The sequence below is a fragment of the Schistocerca nitens genome, chromosome 2, assembly GCF_023898315.1.
Source record: "Schistocerca nitens isolate TAMUIC-IGC-003100 chromosome 2, iqSchNite1.1, whole genome shotgun sequence".
NCBI lineage: Eukaryota > Metazoa > Arthropoda > Insecta > Orthoptera > Acrididae > Schistocerca > Schistocerca nitens.
Window position 1 is genome coordinate 675,724,090 of NC_064615.1, and position 25,849 is coordinate 675,749,938.

General features: G+C 42.1%; 1 protein-coding gene across 1 annotated transcript in view; it reads right to left on the bottom strand.

The window, feature by feature from the left end:
- The window catches only part of LOC126235237 (kinesin-like protein KIF19), a 605,478-nt gene that overhangs the window by 543,766 nt on the left and 35,863 nt on the right, over positions 1 to 25,849 (bottom strand). The window contains exon 2 of the mRNA XM_049943969.1: positions 7,025 to 7,093. Within this exon, the coding sequence (XP_049799926.1) occupies positions 7,025 to 7,093 (69 nt within the window). The remainder of the gene's footprint in view (positions 1 to 7,024; positions 7,094 to 25,849) is intronic.

Genomic DNA, 25,849 nt, shown 5'->3' on the forward strand with positions numbered 1-25,849 from the left:
GGGTAATTCGTCACGTGGGGGACAAACTCATTTGGCTAACTCGAAAATTCTGTCACAAAGAACGAAGGAAGCTGTTACGTAATATTCACATTCAAATAAATGTTTGGTTTGCAAAGTAACATGTCTTCAGCAGATGTTGGAGGACAAATGATCATGACTTTCACAAACTTCTGTCATCCAGTCGCATTAGCTGAATTAATACTACTAAAATAAAAATCATAATGTTAATTGCTCCATACTTAGAAAATATTGCATACGGTAATTTTGGAATCAGCACGAAAATTCCTTTAAGGGGATACATTTTATGCATAAATTCTCAGTCCTTTTGAACTGTGTAAAAATTTTACTCATTTTATTTAGCTAAGATGACAGACAGATTTTGGGAATAATAATTGATTTAAGTGTGGCTGGTACCACGATAAAATATGTTCTAATAGACTGTATATGCAACAGAAAAGTTCTGTAAGTTAATTTTTATGTAAAAGAAAAAGAACTAGCCTTCAGGTAGGATGTTTCTAGTATTATACAAATTTTTATATTTCGTTTGTGGCATCACATCCCTCCAACTGTTAGGAAGAATGATGTCTTTATATACATTTAATGTAGACTCTAAGATTCACTTGAAAGTGAGTTAGTGATTGGTAGGTCAGGCGGACGTACAGTGCTCTTATTTTAATGGAATTTAACCAAATGTAAATTGGCAACAGAGAGTAAACATTTTTGATGACATTCAAAAAAAATGGTTCAAATGGCTTTGAGTACTATGGGACTTAACATCTGTGGTCATCAGTCCCCTAGAACTTAGAACTACTTAAACCTAACTAACCTAAGGACATCACACACATCCATGCCCGAGGCAGGATTCGAACCTGCGACCGTAGTAGTCGCGCGGTTCCGGACTGAGCGCCTGAACCGCTAGGCCACCGCGGCCGGCCGATGACATTCATACGGAGCTTTAATGAAGACTTGTTTTATTTATCAATATTGATCTTGCACATACCTATAAGATCTGATAGCACAAGCGAACTTTGGGATAAGGAACGTGGAATCTATTGCAGCCATTGAATTCATCATATCACCCGACATATGTTTCTCCATTGCTTGCAGAACCATCTTGAATTTTTTATTCATTCTTGCAGTTAGCAACCATATCTCATTGCTATACATGGGCGTTGTTAATATATCCTTTCCTTTTGAGACACATTGTAAGCTTCATCTTGAAAACTATTCAGTTTACTAAAATCACTCTTGCTCATTTTTACTCTTGTGATTACTTGTTTTACTGTTCATCCAGTCATTCTCTCCAGCTGCCCCAAGTCAAAAGCTCATCAATTCTTCTTACGATTTCCATGTTACTTTTCACTAGTTTATTTTACAGATGTGCATTGTATATTATTTTTATAACAGATTTTAGGAACTGGATTCAACGCATTACAATACATAATCTTGTATCCCAAAATATTATAAGTGATATTGTGGGCACATCTCACACAATTTGAAAATTGTAAGGACATATGAAAATGCCTAACTGATGCAGCTGTAGATGTTTGGCATCTTTTTGTTCTACATATGTGTCCCACACTCGGGTGCCATAATGCGTTTGGGATTAAATTTGTGTTTGTATCCCACCTTTGCAGCCTTGTTGAGTTGTAAGGCAGATTGTAAAAATAATTGTGGAAAGAAAAAATAAATGCCAGTGTGTAGGTTTGCATCCTTTATCCAACAATTTTCATGAAGCGAAAAAAGTATTCGATTGCCCACAACCGAGCTGGTATTCAGATTTTACCTTAAAAGCAGTCAGCAGTTACTGTACCAGCAAGCTTTACTTTTTTATTTGCATTCCCTTGTCTAGACAGGGCGGGCTGTTCGAGTAATGTCCACTTGTAGAGTCGGTAGTGGAGCAGAGAGAATCCGAACTGGGAAAGTAATATGGCAGTGTAGCGCATCGCCAGTGGAGAGGATGGGGCTAACTGCTGCGTAGAAAAAGGCCTTATCTCCTACGACTGCGAAGCTCTGCTGCCTTGGTGGGCACGGTTCCGGACACGGGTTTCCATCTGCAGTTTATTTTTCTCCAAGAACACTCTCAATCGAAAATAAAGAATAGAAAAATAAACCGCAGATGGAAGCCCATGCCTCAAACCGTCATCCAACACGGCAAAAGAGCATTGCTTTTGTAGGAGATAAGGCCTGTCTACGCATCTTCTCCAATGGCGACAGTGCAATCAGTCGCGATCACTGAATAACAAACAGCAATGCCGCCTACAGTCCATTTGCTATGGAAAGGGTGGCCTAGCGGCAGGCGCCAGTGCTATAGCTCTGGCACTGTAGCGTCGTTGGAGGATGTTTCTGGATGAGGGTGCCTATTCTCGATTTGTCCCTCAAGACACCCTCTCCAAACCCTCTAAGATTGTGGTGTCACCGCCAGACACCACACTTGCTAGGTGGTAGCCTTTAAATCGGCCGCGGTCCGGTAGTATACCTCGGACCCGCGTGTCGCCACTGTCAGTGATTGCAGACTGAGCGCCGCCACACGGCAGGTCTAGAGAGACGTCCTAGCACTCGCCACAGTTGTACAGCCGACTTTGCTAGCCATGCTACACTGACAAATACGCTCTCATTTGCCGAGACGATAGTTAGCATAGCCTTCAGCTACGTCATTTGCTACGACCTAGCAAGGCGCCATTACCAGTTAATATTGAGATTGTAAAACATGTACCGTCAAGAGCGATGTACACCAATTATGGATTAAAGTTAAGTATTCCAGCAGCAACGTACCTTATTGGCTATATTAATTACATTGTCCTGTTCCAGACCTCACGCCAGTTTGCGTGAGCTTAAACGCGTGCATTTCGGCCTCCTCTAGCAACACGGTGTTGGCTCTTCTGCCAACACATCAAAGATAACCGCAACATTTCTGGGACACCCTGTATGCGGAATAACGTCCATGACTTGCTCTTCATGTACAGTGGACCTTTGTCGTTGAGAAAGGCACATTAAAACGATTTTCTTAATAATGAACTGTTTCACAACCAAACTGCAAGTTTTTAGAAGATTTCTAAGTACATTATTACATATGCGAATGTCCAGACAAAGTAGACAAAGTAGTTATTTGGCAAGATTTACGCAATTGTTGAAACAATAAATAAACAAGAGAACGAGAGAGAATGTTACACAGACCCATGAAACCGATGTGCTGTTACCTCCTATAAATGACTGTCATTTGTGTTCTCTTTTCGCGTATCGCTCTCGAACTTCATCATACTCGTACTTATAAATACGAGTGCTAGGGCACAGAAAAGTCTACTTTTATGGCGATACTGATTCATACTCCCCATTTACGCTCTTTTGAAATTACAAAAAGATATTTGGGTCATTTTACATCAGCTTGAAATTATTCATGACGAGATTAAATTATTATTGAATATACCATAATTACAGAGGTAGTACTGATGATTATAAAGATCTTTGGAAAACAATGAATCAGAATTACTATATAAAATGTGTGACACACAAATGCTGGCTTTATTTATATTTTATTCCAACCGGTTTTGGTCATAGACCACGTTCATGGTCCTGTGCGAAATAAAAAAAAAAAAAAATTCACGTCAAAAGCAGGATGGAAATGTCCTTCAAGGTCATCGGGCTGTATTGGTTGCAATAACAGAAAAATTACTTACATGGAAAAATTAATCTGCAACCAACATTGCTTGTCACAACTAAAAATTTCATTCATTTCAAACATTTGAAGTATCAAATCTGGCTGAGGAGCAAGTAACTGAAGAGAACCAACACGAGAAATACACTGGAATTACAATGCCAGAACTCATAGCAAACAATTGAAAGATCAAAGACTTCAAATATACTACATTCTTAGCCAGGATGAAGATAACACTAATCATATATCTCACAATAAATATTGTATTCTAACCAAACATTTTCGAGAAGACAAAGTAGTAAACATTTAAAATTACATTACATAGGGTATTTTCCCTTATTTCTCATCCTTTTATGTTTCTTATTTTATTTGCTTTTATTTAGTTAATTACTCTACGATAAAAACATTCTTCATCGTCACAAAGTCTGAAAAGTAATATTTTTACCATAAAATATAACAGAGTTATTAGAAAGGGGTAAATACTATACTGAAAATACACAATTTATGCTGACATACATAGCCAAAAGGTATTAACTCACTTTAAAGGCTTTTTAGGGAAAAACCAGGAAGTAGAAGACCTACCTACTCAAAATGTATGAAATATAAATAAAGTCAACATTTGTGTGTCATGCATTTCATAAAGTATTTACAAGCTGTAACAAGATGTTTGAATCAGAATTAACCAGAAGATGGTGACAGAGAGGAATTACTTCATTCACAGCTTAGTCCCCTCATTCTCAAACGATAAATTACCACCTCGCGTGCATATGAACTAAACACAGATTAGAGAGCATATTAGAACAGAACCGCTTTCAGAATGACTAATTCCATTATTATATATTGTTATAAATGCCCCAGTGAGCTTTCGTATGCCACTGAAACAAATAATTTTAATACTTGCTCCATATTTGTCGTGTCCAACAATAAACAGTTTGATAAACAATGATAGCTATGGGTTTAAACTGGTTCTGTAAAATGGAATACATCTTTGCATCCTCATTTAGGTACATATGATTTTCGCTGAAACATATCATTTCAGTCTCGGTGAAAATCACACTGTAATTGAAAATTATGCCTGTAACCTGGCTACTGTTAAAATTATTCTTATTTATTCTATTTAGGACTATTCATCACACTTGAAGAGTTTTAAAAAGCCAGTACAGGGTTGAAAAAGCGATTTCTCCTCTTACCTCTGTCTCGTATACACAATTTATATTCGGTTGGAGTGTGACGTAAACTTCCTGGTGTTGCAACACACAAGGCCGCAACAGCAATAAAAATCCTGTATTAAACGTTCTGTTACTCCTTAATTTCGTGTTAGATGTAAATACACTTTAATTTTTAATTTCTTTTTAGATCTGCAAAAGAGTAATCTCATCGAGATAAGCTATTATTGTGGCAAAAAATTACGTAGTCCCACTCAGAAAAAGTTGAAACTATATCTGACTCATTAATATAGTTGTGAGATCACACTGCTGTTGGTTTAATTTGTTTCATGAGCCCCTACATACATACGTATACAGGGTAGTCCATTGATAGTGACCGGGCCAAATATCTCCAGAGATAAGCATCAAACGAAAAAACTACAAAGAACGAAACTCGTCTAGCTTGAAGGGGGAAACAAAATGGCGCTATGGTTGACCCGCTAGATTGTGACTATTACAGCGCCATCTATCACAAAGCGAAAAAAGTGGTCCAACTAAAACATTCATATTTCTTTACGCACTACACGAATATGTAATAAGAAATGGGGGTTCCTATTTAAAAAAAAATGCAGATGATATCCGTTTGACCTATGGCAGCGCCATCTAGCGGGTCAACCATAGCGCCATTTTGTTTCCCCCTTCAAGCTAGACGAGTTTCGTTCTTTGTAGTTTTTTCGTTTGACGCTTATTTCGTGAGATATTTGGCCCGGTCACGATCAATGGACCACCCTGTGTATAAAACATGGTCTGGTTTGTGTACTATGGCAAAATTAAGAGTTTTATAAAACTAGAATTGTACGCGATGTGAGCTATCCCCAAATGAAGTGTGCCGTAATTTCATTGTTTTGTTTTCTGATTTTAAATGTGTATATGTAGTCGATAATATGATTAAAATCTGTAAGCACCGACTGAGTTTTCGCACGGTAAATACAAAGTGTAAATAGAATTTTATTTATTTCCGCTTCAACTACTGACTCTCTCATATCGATTCAGTTAACTGCCACTGTCAACGTATTAAACAAGAGCTATGCAAAAAAAGCACTTAAAATAAAAGCCAGCAAGGAAAGCTTGCGTAGTAGTAGTAAGAGTATAACCTTAATTTCAGTCTACAGCAGTTTGATTGCGTCATGCGTAACATTCAGACAGCAGAGCAAACGGCTCAGGAAGACGTGGCACAGAAGCAACGCGAACTCTCTGAGTAATGATATAAAGAAGGAAAGTGTTTAACAGCTAGAAAGCCTTGAAAGCAACAGTTGTATAATTATGACTAATTTCCATAACGTCCTTGTTGACGCTGACAGCAGCTATACGAAACTTGGGATTCTTTATAGGAGTAAAATGCCACAGATGTAACTGCGAAATTATGATACCACATGCAAAAAGCAGTTTAATTCTTGGTACCTTAATAATTTAGCGCCACATCAACAGAAAAAGGCGATGACATTATTGAAGGTGATTATTTTAAATCGGCAGGCTTTTTGTTTGCAACAGCAACGGATGCCTTTTAACATAAAATCTGGATACAATTAAAAATGTATTTGCTGTTGTACAGTCGCTTGATACTCTTATTTCTTTGTGGGTTCTTATGTAGTGTACAGCGCGCTAGAGGTTCAACAACCTGAGAACGAACTATGGAATAAGTTTAATACATCACAATTTGGATATTAACAACAATTTATTTGGACAGAGAGACTAATGTATAGAATGGTGAGTACAACATCATTTGATTCCGTTCTTTGTGCAGTCAAAGACCAGGAAGCGAGTGACAGAAGTATTTAATGTAAAACCTCAAATTCATACAGTATACATTACTAACGATATTTTTATAACAATTTATTTTTTAAACGAATAGGTCTCTTGAGACTTATACAACACTGAGGCAATTTATAAAGAGGGAAAACGTTCAATTTTGCTACGCCCATTACAGCACGCACGTCGCAATAGTGCTATTGTTATTGTCTCTTGCGTAGGAGGTAAGTGTAGGCCTTGAAAGACAAGGAGGGTACCAGAGAAAATGGATTTCAGCCTCTTTACATAATGAAGGCGGTAACGTTTACAAACACGTAACAGACTTTTTTACGACGGTCGATGCATTAAAGCAGTAAATACTGTATTCCTATAGTTTCTTTTGGAAGAGCATGGATGACCACGTGGCCCTACTCACCGTATCGTCGACGACGTGCAGCACCCGGCCTGTTTCCCCCGGCTGCAGCGGCCGAACTCGCACCGCAACCTGGAAACAGAGTACATATCTCTAAGTGACCGCCGAACCAAATAAACCATACAAGCAAGGAAAATACTAAACCTCCGTTCACTAAGAGTCGGATACAAAATATTGCCTACGGTGTGCTACTGGTGCGTCAGCTTGCTCTAAACAATATGTTGGACTTCCTTCCGTAAACATTTGTATGTTAGTGTGTTACGATATTATTGTTATTATAAATATGAATAATGCAAGACCAGAAAAAAATGAAAGGTCCTGAAGGATAGTGTTCAGTTCCATCAGGGTAATGATATGTGCATACTGAGGAATTATATTGTTAGTCATTTGTCACTGTCATAGTCAATCAGACCGCGCTCAGGAGACCTGTCTGTTCACCCTGCGTTTTGACTTTGCAGGTCATATCTGTGCAGAGTTTAGAGGCGAAGAGTGTTTTCAACATTCATTCTACGGTACAACAATGCCCCACCAACGAATACATACTCCTGTTGAACAGCTTCAGCCATTTCAATGGGGTCGCATCGTGAGTACACGAAAAGCAAGTGGATGTTTGGCTCATTGGATCGGTGGCGTGTCACTGCTTTCAATAGTGGTCTGTGGAACATTCCCACACCTGGAGACCAGTTTCTGGACGTCCGTATGGTACAGATGGTGTGTCGCTGCTTTCAACAGTGGCCAGTGGAACACTCCCACACCTGGAGACTAGTTTCTGGACGTCCGCATAGTACAGATCCCCTAGCTGGTGCCATTTCTTCTACAAGAATGTGACGTGATCTTGCAGCACGACAATGCCCACCCACATACGGCTGCCACGACGCAGCGTGCTCTTCGTACTGCACAACAATATTCTAGCCCAGCAAAATCAGAAGATCTTTCATCGACGATGAAGGGGGAACCTACTCGTTCTGCAGGGCCTGCAAGAACCATTGCCGAATTGCAACAAAAGGTTCAAGATGCTTGGGACAATCTATCGCAGGATCCCATTAGGCACCTTCACATTCATTTGCATGCGAGAGTACACGTCTTCGTTGACGGCAGAGAGAAGGCGGGCTGGGGAGGGGGGGGGGGGTGCGGGGGGGGGGGGGAGGGGGTGCGCGAACATCGTATATTGATACGACTGTTTGGACACCATTTACTGTGACGTGCGTGTATCACTTTCTCCTGCAATAATGAACTACATGCCAAATCACCTGTCAATAAAATGACCTTGTCCTTGAGGGGGTTGCACTTTTTTCCGGCAGTGTGTTACTACATGTTGACAAACACGAGATAACACGCAGGCTAAGAAAGCTGCGGCTCGCAGCAGGTCACACGTCTATAGAGGCAGCACGATGAAGTGCGGATAGAATCCCTAGACGCCCTGCTTGCTGAGTTTTTCGGTAAAATTTCTTACAACATTACAGAAAAATATTTCATTCTTGCCATAAAAGTATAAGGTGCTCGATTTTAATGACGTCTTTGTCTTATTGAAAACAGAAAATTATGAGTCATCTGAGACCCTGGATGGTGGCCAAGGCGCTGAAGCGCTGCATTGTGGTACGAGGTACGCTGCTGAAACTGCTCTTAGAATTTGATCAGTCAGTGCAACCGATGATACCATATTGGTAAACACAGCGAAATTGGCACCTTTTGTATATTTTGTTGCAATTTGCCCTGTCATAACTAAACCGGAAACATGACGACCTTTTTCTATATTATCCTCCGCTTGTTATCTTTCATGTACGCAGCTGTTCCAAAAAGGTTCCTCCTATAGTTTCCGTTTGTGGTGAAAACTTCACGGCATTTACAGCGGTTCCAAATCATTCGTATCTTCATTTTCCTTTTACCCCTATTATACTTGATTTTCGTGAGTTACAATAATATTTCTCTGAAAATGCAATGTCAAATAAAATTTCATAGACATATGAGCTGCAGATCTATAAACAGGTCGTTAAATGTACTTAGAAATAAAACAGAACGAGATACCCAAAATAATTATTTGATGAAGTGATGTGGTCAGCCTCTACATGCTGCGACATCACGTGGTAATAGATTTCTCACGTGCCTCTCAGCAGCTTCTGTCCTAGTCATGAGTTCAAATTTATTGAATGAATTTTTGAATATGGTGTCGATTTATAGGTTGTGAGCCAGTTTTCAGATAAGATAATAACTGATTATCAGCTACAAGGACACTTTCGAATCAGAACGTGGAAAATATTACTAAAGGACAAAACCTTTGGGCATAATGAGAGTTTCTTTCTAAGTTGAAATAAACTGTATGAATGATGTAACTTCTTTTTCCTCATTCGCTGTATTAATTTTAAAATAAGTCATTCCTTTATTTCATTGTACTGCTAGATACATTCAGCTCATATGTCACTTCGACGACTCACGTATAAAACCACACATTTGATCCGTTACGAAGTCAGTTCATTGCCACTGGTTTAGTTAGGAAGTGGTTTAGTCAGTTTCCTTGCACTGATATTACGCATGTAACACTTAAAGAAACTAGTAGAACTAACATGAGTTCACCCTTCACAGCGAGCTCGTATGAGTACATTATTCTAGGAGGTAGCAGGTAGTAACCTTCACGTCATGACTAGTAGCTTATATTTTACTTTCCATGGTATGTTACAAATACGGAGAAATACAGAAGTTAAGTCAGGGTAAATAACAGTCATGCAAAAAATAAAATAGATAAAAATAGTAGATCAAAATCATATAGATCGATTTCTCGTGCATTGTGCTAATCAGCATTAATTTACAAATCAGTAATGACATGTACCCAGAGTGTACAGTCACATGCAACAAAATATCGTCTTTGAACTGCAGTTCACTGAATGAATCGTAGCATGCCGAGCGAAAATAGAGAGACGCTACAGTACAAAACGCAAAATACCACTCGAGGAAAATTTTTACCAGTTTACAATATGAATAACAAATAGCCACAAAATTTGTGCCTACGTGTATAATGTATATAGGTGATATCTCTTCTTTATGGCACGTCTCAAAAAACAGAGATCATTTTTGATCCAGCAGTCATTATGAATTAAGACACAAAGGAATCACATACATTAACTGCAAGCGGGCTTTAATTGGAATCAAAGGGGAAAGAGGAAAATTTGTACCAGTCCAGGAATCGTACCCGGGTCGCCTGCTTATCAACAATGCTCTGAGCACTAAGTCATTAGGACACATTTATGAGTGAATCTGCATGGACTATGCTTCCCCCGTCGAAGGTTCGAATCCTCCCTCGGGGATGTGTGTGTGTGTGTGTGTGTGTGTGTGTCGTCCTTAGCGTAAGTTAGTTTCAGTTAGATTAAATAGTATGTAAGCTTAGGGACCAATGACCTCAAGAGTTTGGTCCCATAAGATTTTACACATTTTTTTTTTTGCACGGACTACCCTAGCACGCCACCCGTCAGGCCCAAATTCTCACCTTGGCCACACAGTACTAACTTAGTGCCGCTTGCCCGTTATCCTCATTACTCGCGGAATTTCGCCAGACTCCCGTCTGGTGTGCACCTACACTGAGGAGATCATTGGCCGTCTAGCCTCCTCCCTCCCTCTCCCCCCTCCCTCTCTCTCTCTCTCTCTCTCTCTCTCTCTCTCTCTCTCTTCTCAGCGATCACAGGCCCTGTAGACTACGGGCTGCATCAACGATCTGCTTGCACCGCCTTCTATCTCTCGCAGCCTCTCTCCGCCCTGAGGAAATTCCTAATGCTGCGATGTCCTCTATGTCATCTTTCCACCTTGTACGGGGTCGTCCCAATGGTCTTGTTGCCTGGAGAGTACCTTCAAATGCTTTCTTGGTGATTCTGTTGTTTTCCATTCTGGCCACATGTCCAGCCCATTGCAGTCTCCTACTTGTTAATTTCTGGACGATAGTGGGTTGCTTCATTAACTGATAAATTTCATTGTTCTTTCGAATTCCCCATACACCATTCTCCAACAGAGGTCCCCAGATTTTTCTCATTACTTTTCTTTCGAAAACATTCAGTTTTTCTCTTTCATTCTTTGTAAGCGTCCAGCTTTCTGAACCGTACGGTACTACAGGGCAATGACAGTGTTGTATATCTTCATCTTTGTGGTGACTGACAAAGCTTTACTTTTGAGTGGGTTGCTTAGTGAGTACAGCCAACTTGACCCTGAGGCTATTCTTTCGTTTATACCCATTGTTATGATATATTTACTGTTGAAACGTGATCCAAGGTATTTAAACTGGAGAATTTTTCTGAATTTAGAATTCTGGTCTAGCCCTAATTATACTAATTATAGAATAAAGGTGAGACGGCCAATGATCTCCTCAGTGTAGGTGCAAACAAGTCTCGAACTGTTACGGGAATCGGCGAAATGCCGCGAGTAATTAGGATGATGGACAAGGGGAACTACATTAGTAGTGTGTGGTACAAAATGAGAATTTGGGGCTGACGAGAAGCGTGCTACGGTATTCCGTGCAGTTGCACTGACCACTGTGTGTGGATAGCTTGGTCAAAACATCTACCTTGTAAGCAGGCGACCCAGTTTCGATTCCTGGACTAGCACAAATTTTCAACTTCCCCCTTGATTTCTATCAATTCCACTAGCATCCAGTATATGTAATTCCTTTGTGTCTTTATTACGTGTATAATGTCTGCACACTAAATTGCAGAATTAAGTGTACATCAAAATAATAATAGATGATAAAGTACACAGAGCAGAAGCAGTATTCCTTTCACCATACAGATAACTGTTTCCCGGTTAAATTTCAGCTCCACAATCCGATGGAGGGAGGATACCATTCAAAGGTCTACGGTTTACCTTATGTAGAGGGTCGTTATTAGAGAATCCCATTGTAACACAACCGGTAATGTACGGCGCTTCATACATTCTGGCCGAGCGCTCTCGCAGTAAGATGTTCTGAGAGAAGACGTTTGCCTTTGGCTCATAATAAGAGCACTCCGTCATCATAGAAGTCATCTACATCGAGAACTGGCAAGTAATACGAGACTGCATATAACGATTTCAACCGAAGAAGTCATTGATTTTTCAGTCAGGGTTTCGCTGCCAAAAGGAATAGGCAGACGCAATCGACGGTGATGTCAGTGCCTACGGGTTTTTGTTGATATCCCCATACGAGCGCTGCAACACTGCACCGATCCCGAGATGCTACTCCATATGCCACATAGATGAGGTGTCTGTCATTACTTGCTTGTATAATACTTCATTATCTTCTGTTTTCATTGTTCACAAGCTTAGCACCTCCTGTTTCGCTCACGTTGACTGTATTGTTTTCACAGACCTTTCTGTTTTTCTTTAATCGAATTTGTATGTTGTATCACTACGCCCATTGCTCATGTGTAAAACTACACACTATAAAAGAGTTAGTGACCCTTTGTATGGCTAACCAGCCTTAATCCCGGTACTGAATTCTCTCGTCTCAAATGGAAATTCCTGTACATGCGATCGTTTCAACATGGTATCTATTTTGTTGTCAGTAATGATTAGTTGGCATAGTAATTACAACAAAAGTAATTTTATAAACATTTATTAGGCCTACTGAGAAATTAATGTATTGAAGGTCCGTTTCTTTTTCTATGCAATTTTGACAAAGCTGATTTGTCACAGATTTGTCTGATTTAATTCGCAAACCGCAACTTCTTCTAAACTCTTCACGCTGAGGCCATAGAAGCATGGTCTTTTCCGAATGCACTTCTGACCAAAAAGCGGTTCTGCTTTCATGATGACAGCCGGCCGGTGTGGCCGTGCGGTTAAAGGCGCTTCAGTCTGGAACCGCGTGACCGCTACGGTCGCAGGTTCGAATCCTGCCTCGGGCATGGATGTGTGTGATGTCCTTAGGTTAGTTAGGTTTAATTAGTTCTCAGTTCTAGGCGACTGATAACCTCAGAAGTTAAGTCGCATAGTGCTCAGAGCCATTTTTTTTTTCATGATGACATAGTTTATAAAACTTTTCATCCCCTGTTTCACTCCTTTGTAAGTTGCACTTTCTTATTCTTAACCGAGAAGTCAAATACGTTTTCTTAGATGTAGTTTTAGAAAGGCGTTAGTAATTCTTCGATAAAGATTTATTTCTTTTTAAAATCTTTCACTCACTATTTCACCCCCTTAGGAGCTGAATTTCAAAAAAATTTGAAACTTTTTTTTCAGACCGTCAAACCAAATGTAGTTCTAAATTCAAATTTACCTACTAGCGCCTTTTTTTTTCAAAAAATCTTTGTGGTGGAATTTCGAAAAAATCCGTTCTTAAACGATTTCTACAGTATAATATCAATATTGTCGCTAGATTTGAAGTTTCCATCCTTAGCGATTTGGGCTGGGCGATAATGAGACAGTGAATCAGTCAAACGTTTCCTGTTGTTACATCAGGAGATTCAATCGTCTTTGAGCAACACTTCCAACATGGGTGAGTAAAAAAAACCTCTTCATAATTAAATGCAACTTCAAGAAATAAAAATTAAAACTCAGGTCCTCAGGAAGACGGTTAATCTCTCCATCTGAACACTGTACCATTATCTGGTGGGTCGCCTTTGATGCTGTGGAATCATATGTTTATCAGACAAGAATGTCCTCAGTTCGGCTGTCAAACCTAACCTGCAACAGTTCTTAGGGTGCTAATCAGTCCTCACTTCTCTTCTTTTGCTTCATTGTCATTATCTTCAACCTTAGTCCTAGCGTAATAAGACTCCAAAAATGATGTACAGGGCTATTACAAATGATTGAAGCAATTTCATAAATTCACTGTAGCTCCATTCATTGACATATGGTCACGACACACTACAGATACGTAGAAAAACTCATAAAGTTTTGTTCGGATGAAGCCGCACTTCAGGTTTCTGCCGCCAGAGCGCTCGAGAGCGCAGTGAGACAAAATGGCGACAGGAGCCGAGAATGCGTATGTCGTGCTTGAAACGCACTCACATCAGTCAGTCATAACAGTGCAACGACACTTCAGGACGAAGTTCAACAAAGATTCACCAACTGCTAACTCCATTCGTCGATGGTATGCGCAGTTTAAAGCTTCTGGATGCCTCTGTAAGGGGAAATCAACGAGTCGGCCTGCAGTGAGCGAAGAAACGGTTGAACGCGTGCGGGCAAGTTTCACGCGTAGCCCGCGGAAGTCGACGAATAAAGCAAGCAGGGAGCTAAACGTACCACAGCCGACGGTTTGGAAAATCTTACGGAAGCCTTACCGTTTACAATTGCTACAAGCCCTGACACCCGATGACAAAGTCAAACGCTTTGAATTTTCGGCGCGGTTGCAACAGCTCATGGAAGAGGATGCGTTCAGTGCGAAACTTGTTTCCAGTGATGAAGCAACATTTTTTCTTAATGGTGAAGTGAACAGACACAATGTGCGAATCTGGGCGGTAGAGAATCCTCACGCATTCGTGCATCAAATTCGCAATTCACCAAAAGTTAACGTGTTTGTGCAATCTCACGGTTTAAAGTTTTCGGCCCCTTTTTCTTCTGCGAAAAAAACGTTACAGGACACGTGTATCTGGACATGCTGGAAAATTGGCTCATGCCACAACTGGAGACCGACACCGCCGACTTCATCTTTCAACAGGATGGTGCTCCACCGCACTTCCATCATGATGTTCGGCATTTCTTAAACAGGAGATTGGAAAACCGATGGATCGGTCGTGGTGGAGATCATGATCAGCAATTCATGTCATGGCCTCCACGCTCTCCCGACTTAACCCCATGCGATTTCTTTCTGTGGGGTAATGTGAAAGATTCAGTGTTTAAACCTCCTCTACCAAGAAACGTGCCAGAACTGCGAGCTCGCATCAACGATGCTTTCGAACTCATTGATGGGGACATGCTGCGCCGAGTGTGGGAGGAACTTGATTATCGGCTTGATGTCTGCCGAATCACTAGAGGGGCACATATCGAACATTTGTGAATGCCTAAAAAATTTTTTGAGTTTTTGTATGTGTGTGCAGAGCATTGTGAAAATATCTCAAATAATAAAGTTATTGTAGAGCTGTAAAATCGCTTCAATCATTTGTAATAACCCTGTAACATTTTTATTGCAGTTCTGCGACCGGATACCTTTACCGTCGCTACAATGATGAGTAGCCCTGAGGAAAGAATGGGTCATCTGCTTGTGAATAGTGCTAGCTTCCTTCTATGTATATTAGCATCTTTTGAATTATTTGTGAGTTGTATTTCAAAGGTGAGGATTGGGAACCAACCTCCGGTTCGCTTGGACGAATGTAAAAAACTGCCTAAAAAGCACACTCAGATTGGACAGATTGTCAGACCGGTGTCCTTAATAGGTCGCTGGGACTCGATCCAACTGTGGCTCACCACCTAGACTCGCAAGAGAGCGCGTAACGTTAAGCTGTACAGACATGTATTCTGTCTGTGATCCTTCTCATTTGCTTTGATCGTTCTCTGAAATTCGTGCCATTTCACATTTTATTTTGACAAACAGTTGCGCGTATTTCGGTTGCAAGTAATGTGTAACTAAACCCACGTAACTGACTAGGCTCCTGACAAGGCTAAAATAAGTACACCTATTTGAAGAATCTCTTTTAAATCTGGTCACGAGCTGTTCGGTGCGCAAGTTCCCATTTAAATTCTTATGATAGTAATGTTCATGTTGCAGTTGTTTGAGCGTACACGCAGTTCGCTAGTGGAACCACCTGTAGCACTGCAAGTGAGTAAGGTCACCGAACACACAGCTGCAGCAGATGCGGAAATGTGTGTCAGTCTTGGTTTCTGCTTCCGTTTACGATTTCTTTAAAGTGCTAATAATAGAGAACAACAGAATATCAGCTATTTTCACCTGTGCCGAGACCATTTCTTTCAGCTCCAGTCGTCCTAAAAAGATCATAAATTGCAAACTGAAATTTACAATCTGGCGCCAATAGGTCAGTTACACTTTGAAAGTTATGTGGTCGGTATATGGCATATGAGTTTTCCAAACGGGAAGCTCTGCTGCATGCAGATCCCAATGAAACGGGTTAGCACGACTCTGGCTGCTGATCTACGAACGGAAAACACGCTACGCTGCAAAAGTCGGTTTCCATCGTCGCAGCGTTGCGGTGCGGGACGCGTAAATCACGAGATCCAGAGGCGCGTGCTCGGCTTTAGGCTTTCTTCGGCGGCGGACAGTCAATTGCCCAAGGGCAGAGCAGCCGCCCAGCTACCGGTCAATACCCCAGGCAGCCACGCTGCCGAGGCGAAGCGGAGCCACGTGTTCCGCCACGGATGCTACCAGCATCTCCACCCAGTACCCAAATGTCCCCTACTTCACGTCCTGAACTTAATATCTACGTCGTCAGTAGTCGCACAGACAGATACCTTAACTGTTTATCTAACGGCCGACTTATATCCATTAATTTTCCGTTCATCGCTTGTCCTTCGAAAGACTTCCCATCTACTTTCGTAGATTCTGGCGTCTCTTCGCCGTAAACAAGAACATTCAGGTTAATTGCAAATCCTAAGCGGACGCATCTAAATGAAGATAATAGTTCAGGTGCATGAGAATTCATAAATGATTTGATGTTGTACAGGACAGTTATAGCTAAGCTTTCACTTCTTGAGCCAGTGTCGTCGGAAAACTACACTGAAGCGCCAAAGAAACAGATACAGGCATGCGTATTCAAACACAGAGATATATAAACAGGCAGAATACGGCCCTGAGGTGGGTAACGCCTATACATGACAAGCGTCTGGCGCAGTTGTTAGATCAGTTACTGCTGCTACAGTGGCAGGTTATCAAGATTTAAGAGAGTTTGAGCGTGGTGTTATAGTCGGTGCACGAGCGATGGGACACAGCATCTCCGAGGTAGCGATGAAGTGGGGTTTTCCCGTATGATCATTTCACTAGTGCACCGTGATTATCAGGAATGAGGCAAAACATCAAATCTCCGAAACCACTGCGGCCGGAAAAAGATCGTGCAAGAGCGGGACCAATGACGACTGAAGGGAATCATTCAAGCCGGCCACTGTGGCCGAGCGGTTCTAGGCGCTACAGTCCGGAACCGCGCGACCGCTACGATCGCAGGTTCGAATCCTGCCTCGGGCATGGATGTGTTGATGCCCTTAGGTTAGTTACGTTTAAGTTCTAGGGGACTGATGACCTCAGAAGTTAAGTCCCATAGTACTCAGAGCCATTTGAAACATTTTCAGATTCATTGAACGTGACAGAAGAGCAGCCCTTCCGCAAATTGCTGGGCCATCCACAAGTGTCAGCGTGCGAACCATTCAACGAAACATCATTGATACGGCCTTTCGGAACCGAAGGCCTAGTCGTGTACTCTTGACGATTGCACGACACAAAGCTTTAAGTCTCGCCTGGGCCCGTCAACACCAACACTAGAATGTTGATGACTGGAAACATGTTGCCTCGTCGGATGAGCGTCGTTTCAAATTGCATCGAGCGGATGGACTTGTACGAGTATAGAGACAACCTCTGAATCCATGGACCCTGCATGTCAGCAGGGAAGTGTTCAAGCTGGTCAAGATTCTGTAATGGTGTGGGGGGCGTGCAGCTGGAGTGATATGGGACCCCAGATACGTCTAGATACGACTCTGATATGTGACATGTACGTAAACATCCTGTCTGGTCACCTGCATCCATTCATGTCGACTGTCCATTCCGACGGACTTGGGCAATTCCAGCAGGACAATGGGACACCCCACATGTCAAGAATTGTTTCAGAGTGGCTCCGGCAACACTGTTCTGAGTTTAAACGCTTTCTCTTGCCACCAAACTCAGCAGATATGAGCATTATTGAGCATATATGGGATGCCTTGCAAAGTGCTGTTCAGAAGAGATCTCCACCCCCACGTGCTCTTACGGATTTATGGACAGCCCTGTAGGATTCATGGTGTCAGTTCCCTCCAGCAGTACTTCAGACATTAGTTGAGTTCATTCCATGTCATGTTGCGGACCGTCTCTGTGCTCGCAGCTGCCCTAAACGATATTAGGAAGGTGTACCAGTTTCTTTGGCTCTTCAGGGTATTTACCTTACGGGTACCCAACTTTATAGGTATGATGTTCAAACAATGCACTGCAGGATTCGCGTTGTTAGTACTTTTCATGAATGGCCGTTAGGCACCGGTACTGGTAAGGCAACGTGCGGTTGAAGCACAAGCATCTACGTGCATTACAGCTGCAGACAGTCAACGTGGTTCTGGACAAGGTGGGCAGAGCTTTACTCGTAAAGCTGTTTTATCAAAACAACAACGATATTGCTGCTGCTCTTCGCGAGAACAAAAGCATTCAACGAATACGGAGAGTTCCTCTTTCCGTGCTGGTGTTGTAGAGCATGATTCGGAACTTCGAATTACCCAGCGATTTGGGAACCGCTCCTGGAAGTCGCCGACGGCCAATTGTGCCACGAACTGTTGAAGAAGTTACTGTTGCCACGGTTGAGGAAAGTGAACGCAATGTGGATTCTTCAAGCAGTGCATGGGATGTGTCACGACAGTTGAACGCCCAAGATCCAAAATCCCACACGACATGTTTCGGACAGCAGTGGAGCGATCTCTAGTGAGATTCCAGGCTGTCGTAGATGCATATGCCTGTCACGCTGAGCAACGTTTGTAGCCACGTACGCAAACGTGATCGCAGTTAACAAATGTTACCTTTTCATGTGAAAATTAAAATGTGTTATTGCTCTTTCGCGTCTTTATATATGGTTGTATTGTTGTCCTACGATAATTCGTTTTTCTCGAGGGCTCTCTCAACTAGCGAAAGTTTACTTATAATCACTTTGTCATCATCAGTCCGAAGACTGATCTGATGCAATTCTCCATTCTTGTCTATTTTGTGCAGGTCTTTTTTATATCTCCAACATATGAAAAGACTATACCCATTAGAATCTGCTTGTAGTAGTCGCATCTTCGTGTCCCTCTGAGTTTTCCTCGACTATGAAATTTATTCCTTATGATACTCCCTGTCAGTCAGGTGTTTCTTCTAGTCCCGTTGTGTTCTTAATTCCCAAATTCGATTCAGTTCTCCTTCGTTACTAAACTGGTCTACCCATCTACGAGCGGCGTTCAGTAAGTAACGCAACACACTATTATTCTGAAAGCAGGTTGGTTTTATTCAGGATTCGAACATACGGTATTACTCCTCCACTATTTTGACTACTTTTCAACAGAATCTCCGTTCAGAGAGACAGCCGTACGCCACCTTTCTGGGAGGGGCTACATGCCCTCACGGTATTACTGTACTGTTCTACTGTTCGACGTCGGAGCCAACGTCTTGCTGCATTAATAACGTCCCCATTGCTTACGTACTGCTTCCTGCGGGGTACAACCTTCACTTTGCACAGATGATCCTTCGTTGCTCTTTATGATCCTCTGCTAGGCGGGGAAGAACCCAGAGGGCATTCCGCTTTGAGTACCCCAAATGGTGGACGAGCGTATCAGGACTACCGAAAGAGACGTCCAGTTGTGCAGCTAGGTGTCTGTTTGTGATCCGTCCATCACCTCGAATGAGAGTGTCCGCACGTTCCAACTTAGCAGGAGTCACAGCAGTATGATGGCGGCCGGCACGTGGGAGATGGGACAGGTTGGTGCGACCTTGCTGCGATGATGAAAGACCCTCTCCCAACAACAAACCGTGCTTTTGTTCACTACAAGGTCTCCGTAGACATTCTGCAAGCGCCTATGAATATCTACGATGCTGTAGGTTTCCTCCAAAAGAAAGTCACTGACAGCTCTCTGCTTGGACCGCACCACCGTTACAGACGCCATTTTGAAGGCTACGTACAGCGCCGACACCTTTCAAAACTTCATGAGGCTATAGCGGCTGAAACGAGAGTATTCCACAGTATCTCACAACTAATTCAGCATTTTTCCATCCTATAATGACCGAGGAAAAAATGTTACTTTACTTATTGAATGCCCATCGTATTTTCAGGCACTCAGGTGTAGCACTACGAGGTGAAGACATAATGTTTTAATTATCACATAGAAAAATAAAATTACCTAATTACTTTTTGTTTGTTTCCAGGTGCAGGCCTGTTGACTGGTACACACTGAAATCCCCGCGCAACCGTACTATAGTACGCCACTACAGGATCTAACGAAAATGGCGCTGCCCACATTTTACGAAATGCAGTATCGTGCCGTACTTTGTTCACTGCATCTGAAGAATAACAACGGTTCAAGAGTCAATGCTGAGTTTATGGAAGTGTACAGTAAAAATTCACCATCATATGACTATGGGCTATGTATCGCAGACGGTCCAATTATCTGAATGTCGTGGAGCGAAGTGACAAACCATCTCTCTGTGAGGAACCGGAAACGTAGGAGAATTTGAGGCCACATTATTGGAAGCCGGGTGCAGCTCAACCGATGCGACAATCGAAAAAGTAAAAACCGGTGACGGATCGGTTTTCGATACACTGCATGCCATTTGGAGATGATAAAGTTTTCCACCCGCTAGGTTCTGCGACTGCTCACACGCATTGAAAGGAACTGCGGAATAGAGGCAGCAGCAGATATGTAGCAGCTGTATCAGGCCAATCCATATCGCTTCTTTAGCTGTCTAATAACCATGGACAAATACTGGATGCACAGTATATCCTCAAGACAAACGAGGAAGGTAATCAGTGGAAATACGTGGATTAATTGGATTAAAAGAAAAATCTTAAAGGCAAATGTCCTAATTGCCAGAGTCATCATCGCCCGGCCCAAGCCGCTAAGGATAGAAACTTGAAATTTCTTCCCCCTAAGGGGGTAAAATAGGGGATGAAAAGTTTTTTGAAAATATGTCGCTGTTAAAGCAATTTAGAAACTATATCTATGAAAACAGATATTTGGTTACTCGAGTCTCAAGTGTTTGTCAGGTTGTGTGTGTAATTGGCGTTATTTCCTTTGACAAGTTATTTTCAATGTTGTCGGCGTTCTGCCTCTGAGAAGTCGGTTGTCTCATCGGGCGACGTGCAACTGGTTCTCTGAGCGCTTCTGGGCACCTTCAATTCTTGTGGAGCTTGGCTCGGTCCTTTCCTGGTGCAGGGATGTCGTTTAGCCAGTGGGCGTGTTTCCTCTGCTTGGTTGTTTCTATGGATGTTTTTTAATTATTTTATTGCTATTTTAATTGGATTTTTCTCTTGTTGATTTTTAAGATTTCTTGTTTGTAGGCCTTCAGCGGTGAAATGAGTAGCATTTGGTAAAGGTTCGGCTATGTGCCGCTTTGGTTGTAAATGTGTTATTAAATTACAATAAATTACAATTAGAAGGTGAAACTGATCCCAACCTTATTTGGCCCTTTCCACAATCCTAATTACCTGTTCTGCCCAACCGGTTTAGCGGGCGTTTCAAAGACTGGATCACGTAGGCAATCTGCTGTGAATTCCCATGTGTAACAACGTACGCGTTAAATGGTGTGCTATGAAGGACGCATGCCTACACCAGCATTGTACTCTCTCATTAGATCTGCCACAGATCGTCGCTTATCCTCCTCTACAGAGCCGGCACGCTCTGCGTGTGTGATGAAGCGTGGACGACCAACACACCTCGCCTACTTGTGGTTTCACTGTACTTCAGTCATTATCTGCGAGGCCGTGCTAGAAAGTAATCGCTCCCATTTTTCATGTGAAAACTATTAAAGCATTTTAAATAAAACAAAAGCTATTAACGTTCTCCGTGTTTATTCTTCATGTATTTATTTCTCAACGTAGTTTCTATGGCGACGAACAAATTTCTCCCAGTGAGAGACTAATTTGTTGATACCGTCACTACAGAATGTTTCACTCTGTTGATGAAGCACTAACTTGACCTCTGCTTTCACCGATTCATCGCTATCAAAGTGAGGTATTGTAAGGTCTTCTTTAAGTTTTGGAAACGTATGAAAATCGGAAGGGGCCAAGTCGGAAATTATTGGAGGATAATCTAATTGTTGCAGGGGTTGGAGCGCACTTGTGTTATCTAGCATTTTCATGGAGATGGAGAGGATGCTCCTTGGGTGGACAAAAGCTTCGAATTCTAAACTCGATTACAGTGCACTGTTTCTCACGCACCAACATTGTTACATTACACACCGGCATATTACAAACAACAATTCGGAGCCCTGTATCGGCAAGTGGTTGCAACTTGCGGCAGCAAAGCGGGAAAATCGATCGAGTATTACGCATGGCATGTAGTATCTTAACCGATCTTGAGAACAGAATATAATATTCGGAGCATTACTTACTCGTATAGATGCCCAAGACAGTAGCTCGCGAACAACCGGCCTGCTTTGCCGGCACTCCGCGGAAATTACCTGAATCCTATAGGACACCTTTGGGATGTTTTGGAACGCCGACTTCGTGCTGGAACTCACCGACCAACATCGATACCTCTCCTCAGTGCAGCGCACCGTGAAGAATGGGTTGCCATTCTCCAAGAAACCTTCCAGTACCTGACTAAACGTATGCCTGAGAGATTGGAAGGTGTCATCAAGGCTAAGGGTGGGCCAATACCGAATTGAATTCCATCATTACCGATGGGGGACTCCACGAACTTGTAAGTCATTTTCAGCCAGGTGTTCGGATACTTTTTATCACATACTGTAATGTTTTGGCTCCTCACAGTATGTCCGCTGCCGTTCAGAAGAGCAAGGTGCAAATTTTAGATGTCCGTGGTAGCGTCTAAGAAGTATTCCGCCGTCGTTATAGAAGCGATTGAAGTGAAACTGGTCCAAAAACAATCTATTTTGTGACTTAAGATGACAGCCGTGGCGTCCACATGCTCTTTGTAGTGTGAAGCGTTCAAGATTTCTGGGCAGTGAAAGCCGACACAGTGCCACCAGGTCACCCCATAGAAAGCAGCGGTGAGCCGCCGAAGCAGAAATTCCTATAAGGGCAATAGTGCTCCAGCACACAGCCAGCACTGTAGGCAGGCTGTTCTGCACGTCCACTACGGCAAGGTGGTTGTGGTCTCCTCGTCGCTGGCTGTGAGGTGCGTCTATCAATTAGTTCCACAAGCACATCACTGACGCAACAGAATACCACGTAAAATCTTGAATGTCACAGAGCTGTAAAATATATTTTCAAGGAGCGTAATGTTTTTGTGTTCTACGAGTTCATATGCTGAGATTTAATCTCAGTTTTTTTGTTTCTCTATGAGATCTGGTTTATAAGGAACAAGTTTATTTGCTTAAATAGTAAAATACAATTAATCTTAGTAAAGAGTAAATAACAAAATATAGTTCTCAAGTGTTTTCTCTAAAGGTTAATGATCTCTCTTTGTCGTTAACTTGGCATACTGGTTTTGTTCGACGGCTCTTCCGTGAATGAGCTTGGGGTAATGCGTATGGGTCTTTGGAACTATTCCATATTGCTGTCGACATAATGTCATAATGATGACTGATGTTCTGGTGTCATACGTTTACAAACAGTGATAAATCAGAACACTGCCAAAACTCATTTTGTTACTATTTTTTTTTTACGTATCCTGCGACGACATACTGACCTATAGCGTAACCAGAAGTCTAGATTAGTTACAAAGCGACAGTCTATCTGTGAGTTGGTGAAGCCAACGAATTTCATATCATGAGAACAACTGTAATTCTTTTTATGGCGTGTAATTTACGCGTATTGGATTTTTATGATTGGATTCTCTCCGCCATCTTGCTGATCGTTGTATGTCAAAACAAAAGGGTGGTAGCGTTAGTTTCAACATTTCCCTTAATTATTATTGGTACATTATGCTACACGTCCACAGATTTGTGATGTACTTACACCGCAGCGTACGTTTAGACAGATGCTCACTAAGGGAGAGGATTTTTTTCTTGTTTTCACGCGGGTGCAGTTACCGATGTAGAATCAAACATATATCATATTTTGTAGCCTACAGCGTTCCTCATTATAGCGTGCAGTAGTCACACAGCACGCGTCTGGACGTTATATCACACATGTAAACGTAAACAAACCATTTTATTTTGCAAGGCTCGGTTAATCCTGCAGAAAAGTACTGTATCTCGGTGTACGTGTATATGACTGTCAAATTAGTTTAACTACATAGTTTTTAGTCTGCTACAACAGCGCGGCAAGGTGATGTGTTCCACACAGTAATGTAGAATATTATACTAAGAAATGGATTTCACTTTATCCTTTCGACTAATATGCAACACTAACAGTATTTGCTACGAATTCAGGTCGAGAAGGAAGCAGTGAGATGAATTTGTTAGTGAAGTATGTAACATACAGTGCCAGGTGACTTTTTACAGTGATTAAAGCAATTGATTAATCACCACGAATGGAGCCACTTTAAACCACTAAGCTGGCAGTGACTAATAAAGATTAAACTGAAGCCTGTTTTAAAATGACGGCGCAAATAATACGCACCGCCTAAAATGTCAGTACCATCAAACAATAAGAATGATTTCTATGGACTTTGTGACCGTTTCGCGCGTAGTAAATTTCTCAGCAAATTCGAAACATTCGTACCTGAGGCATTTTATTACAGAATTTTTTGTATTCTCATAATTAGAAATCTCAGTTGACGTTCTTCTCCTAATATTCGCGAAGCGGTGTCGACAGATATATTTGTGCTTGAAAGTCCAGTTTAACTCTCTTAAAGGCGACAATAGTGCCACATATGGTACTTCTGCTGCACGATTAGGCGCATACAAAATCACCTAATGTTACATTTATGGAGCGATTGACATCTGCATTATTTTTCGAGAAGAAATGTGATGTGCCAGATTTTTAATATTTTCTCAGATTCGCACCTAGAAGCTGGCCAGACTTATTCGATTATGAGTTGGCCCCTTGAGAGGTCTTAGCAGAGATGAGAGGTGGGCACTGGCGTACGCAGCGTTTGCACGGCAATAGGTACCTATTAGCAGCACCCGCCAGAGCTGGAGCGAATTACAGTGAGGTGACAAAAGCCATCGGATAGCGATATTCACATATACAGGTGGCGGTAGTGTCGCGTACAAAAGATATAAAAGGGCAGTGAATTGGCGAAGTTGTCATCGAATTCAGATAATTCATGTGAAAAGGTTTCCGACGTGATCAAGCTCGCATGACGGGAATTAACAGATTTTAAAAGCGGAAAGGTAGTTGCAGCTAGGCGCGTGGGACATTCCATTTCGAAAATCATTAGGGAATTCAATATTCTGAGGTCCACAGAGTCAAGAGTACGCCGAGAATAGCAAATTTCAGGCATTACCTCTAACCATTGACAATGTGGCGGCCAACAGCCTGCACTTAACGACGAGAGCAGTGGCTTTTGCATAGAGGTGTTGGTGCTAACAGACAAATTGCAGAAATCAATATGGAGCGTAGGACGAACGTATCCGTTAGGACAGTGCGGCGGAACGTGGCGTTAATGCGCTATGGAAGAAGACGAGCGATGTGAGTGTCTTAGCGAACAGCATGACAACGCCTGCAGCGCCTCTCCTTAGCTTGTGACCATATCGGTTGGACTCTAGACTACCGAAAAATCGTGGCCTGGTCCGATGAGTCCCGATTTCAGTTGTTAAGAGCTGATAATAGAGATCGGTTGTGGTGCAGACCTCAGGAAGCCATAGCCCCAAGTTGTCAACAAGACACTGTGCAACTGTTGGTGCTCCATAAAGGCGTGGCCTGTATTTACATGGAATGGACTGGGTCCTCTGGTCCAACTGAATCGATGATTGAATGGAAATGATGATGTTCGGCTGCATGGAGACCATTTTCAGCCATTCATTAACTTCACGTTAAAAAACAACGGTGAAATTTTTATGGATGACAATGCGTCATGTCACCGAGCCGCGGTTGCTCGCGATTGGTTTGAGAAACATTCTGGAGAATTTGAACAAATAGTTTTGCCGCCTAGATCGGCCGAACTGGA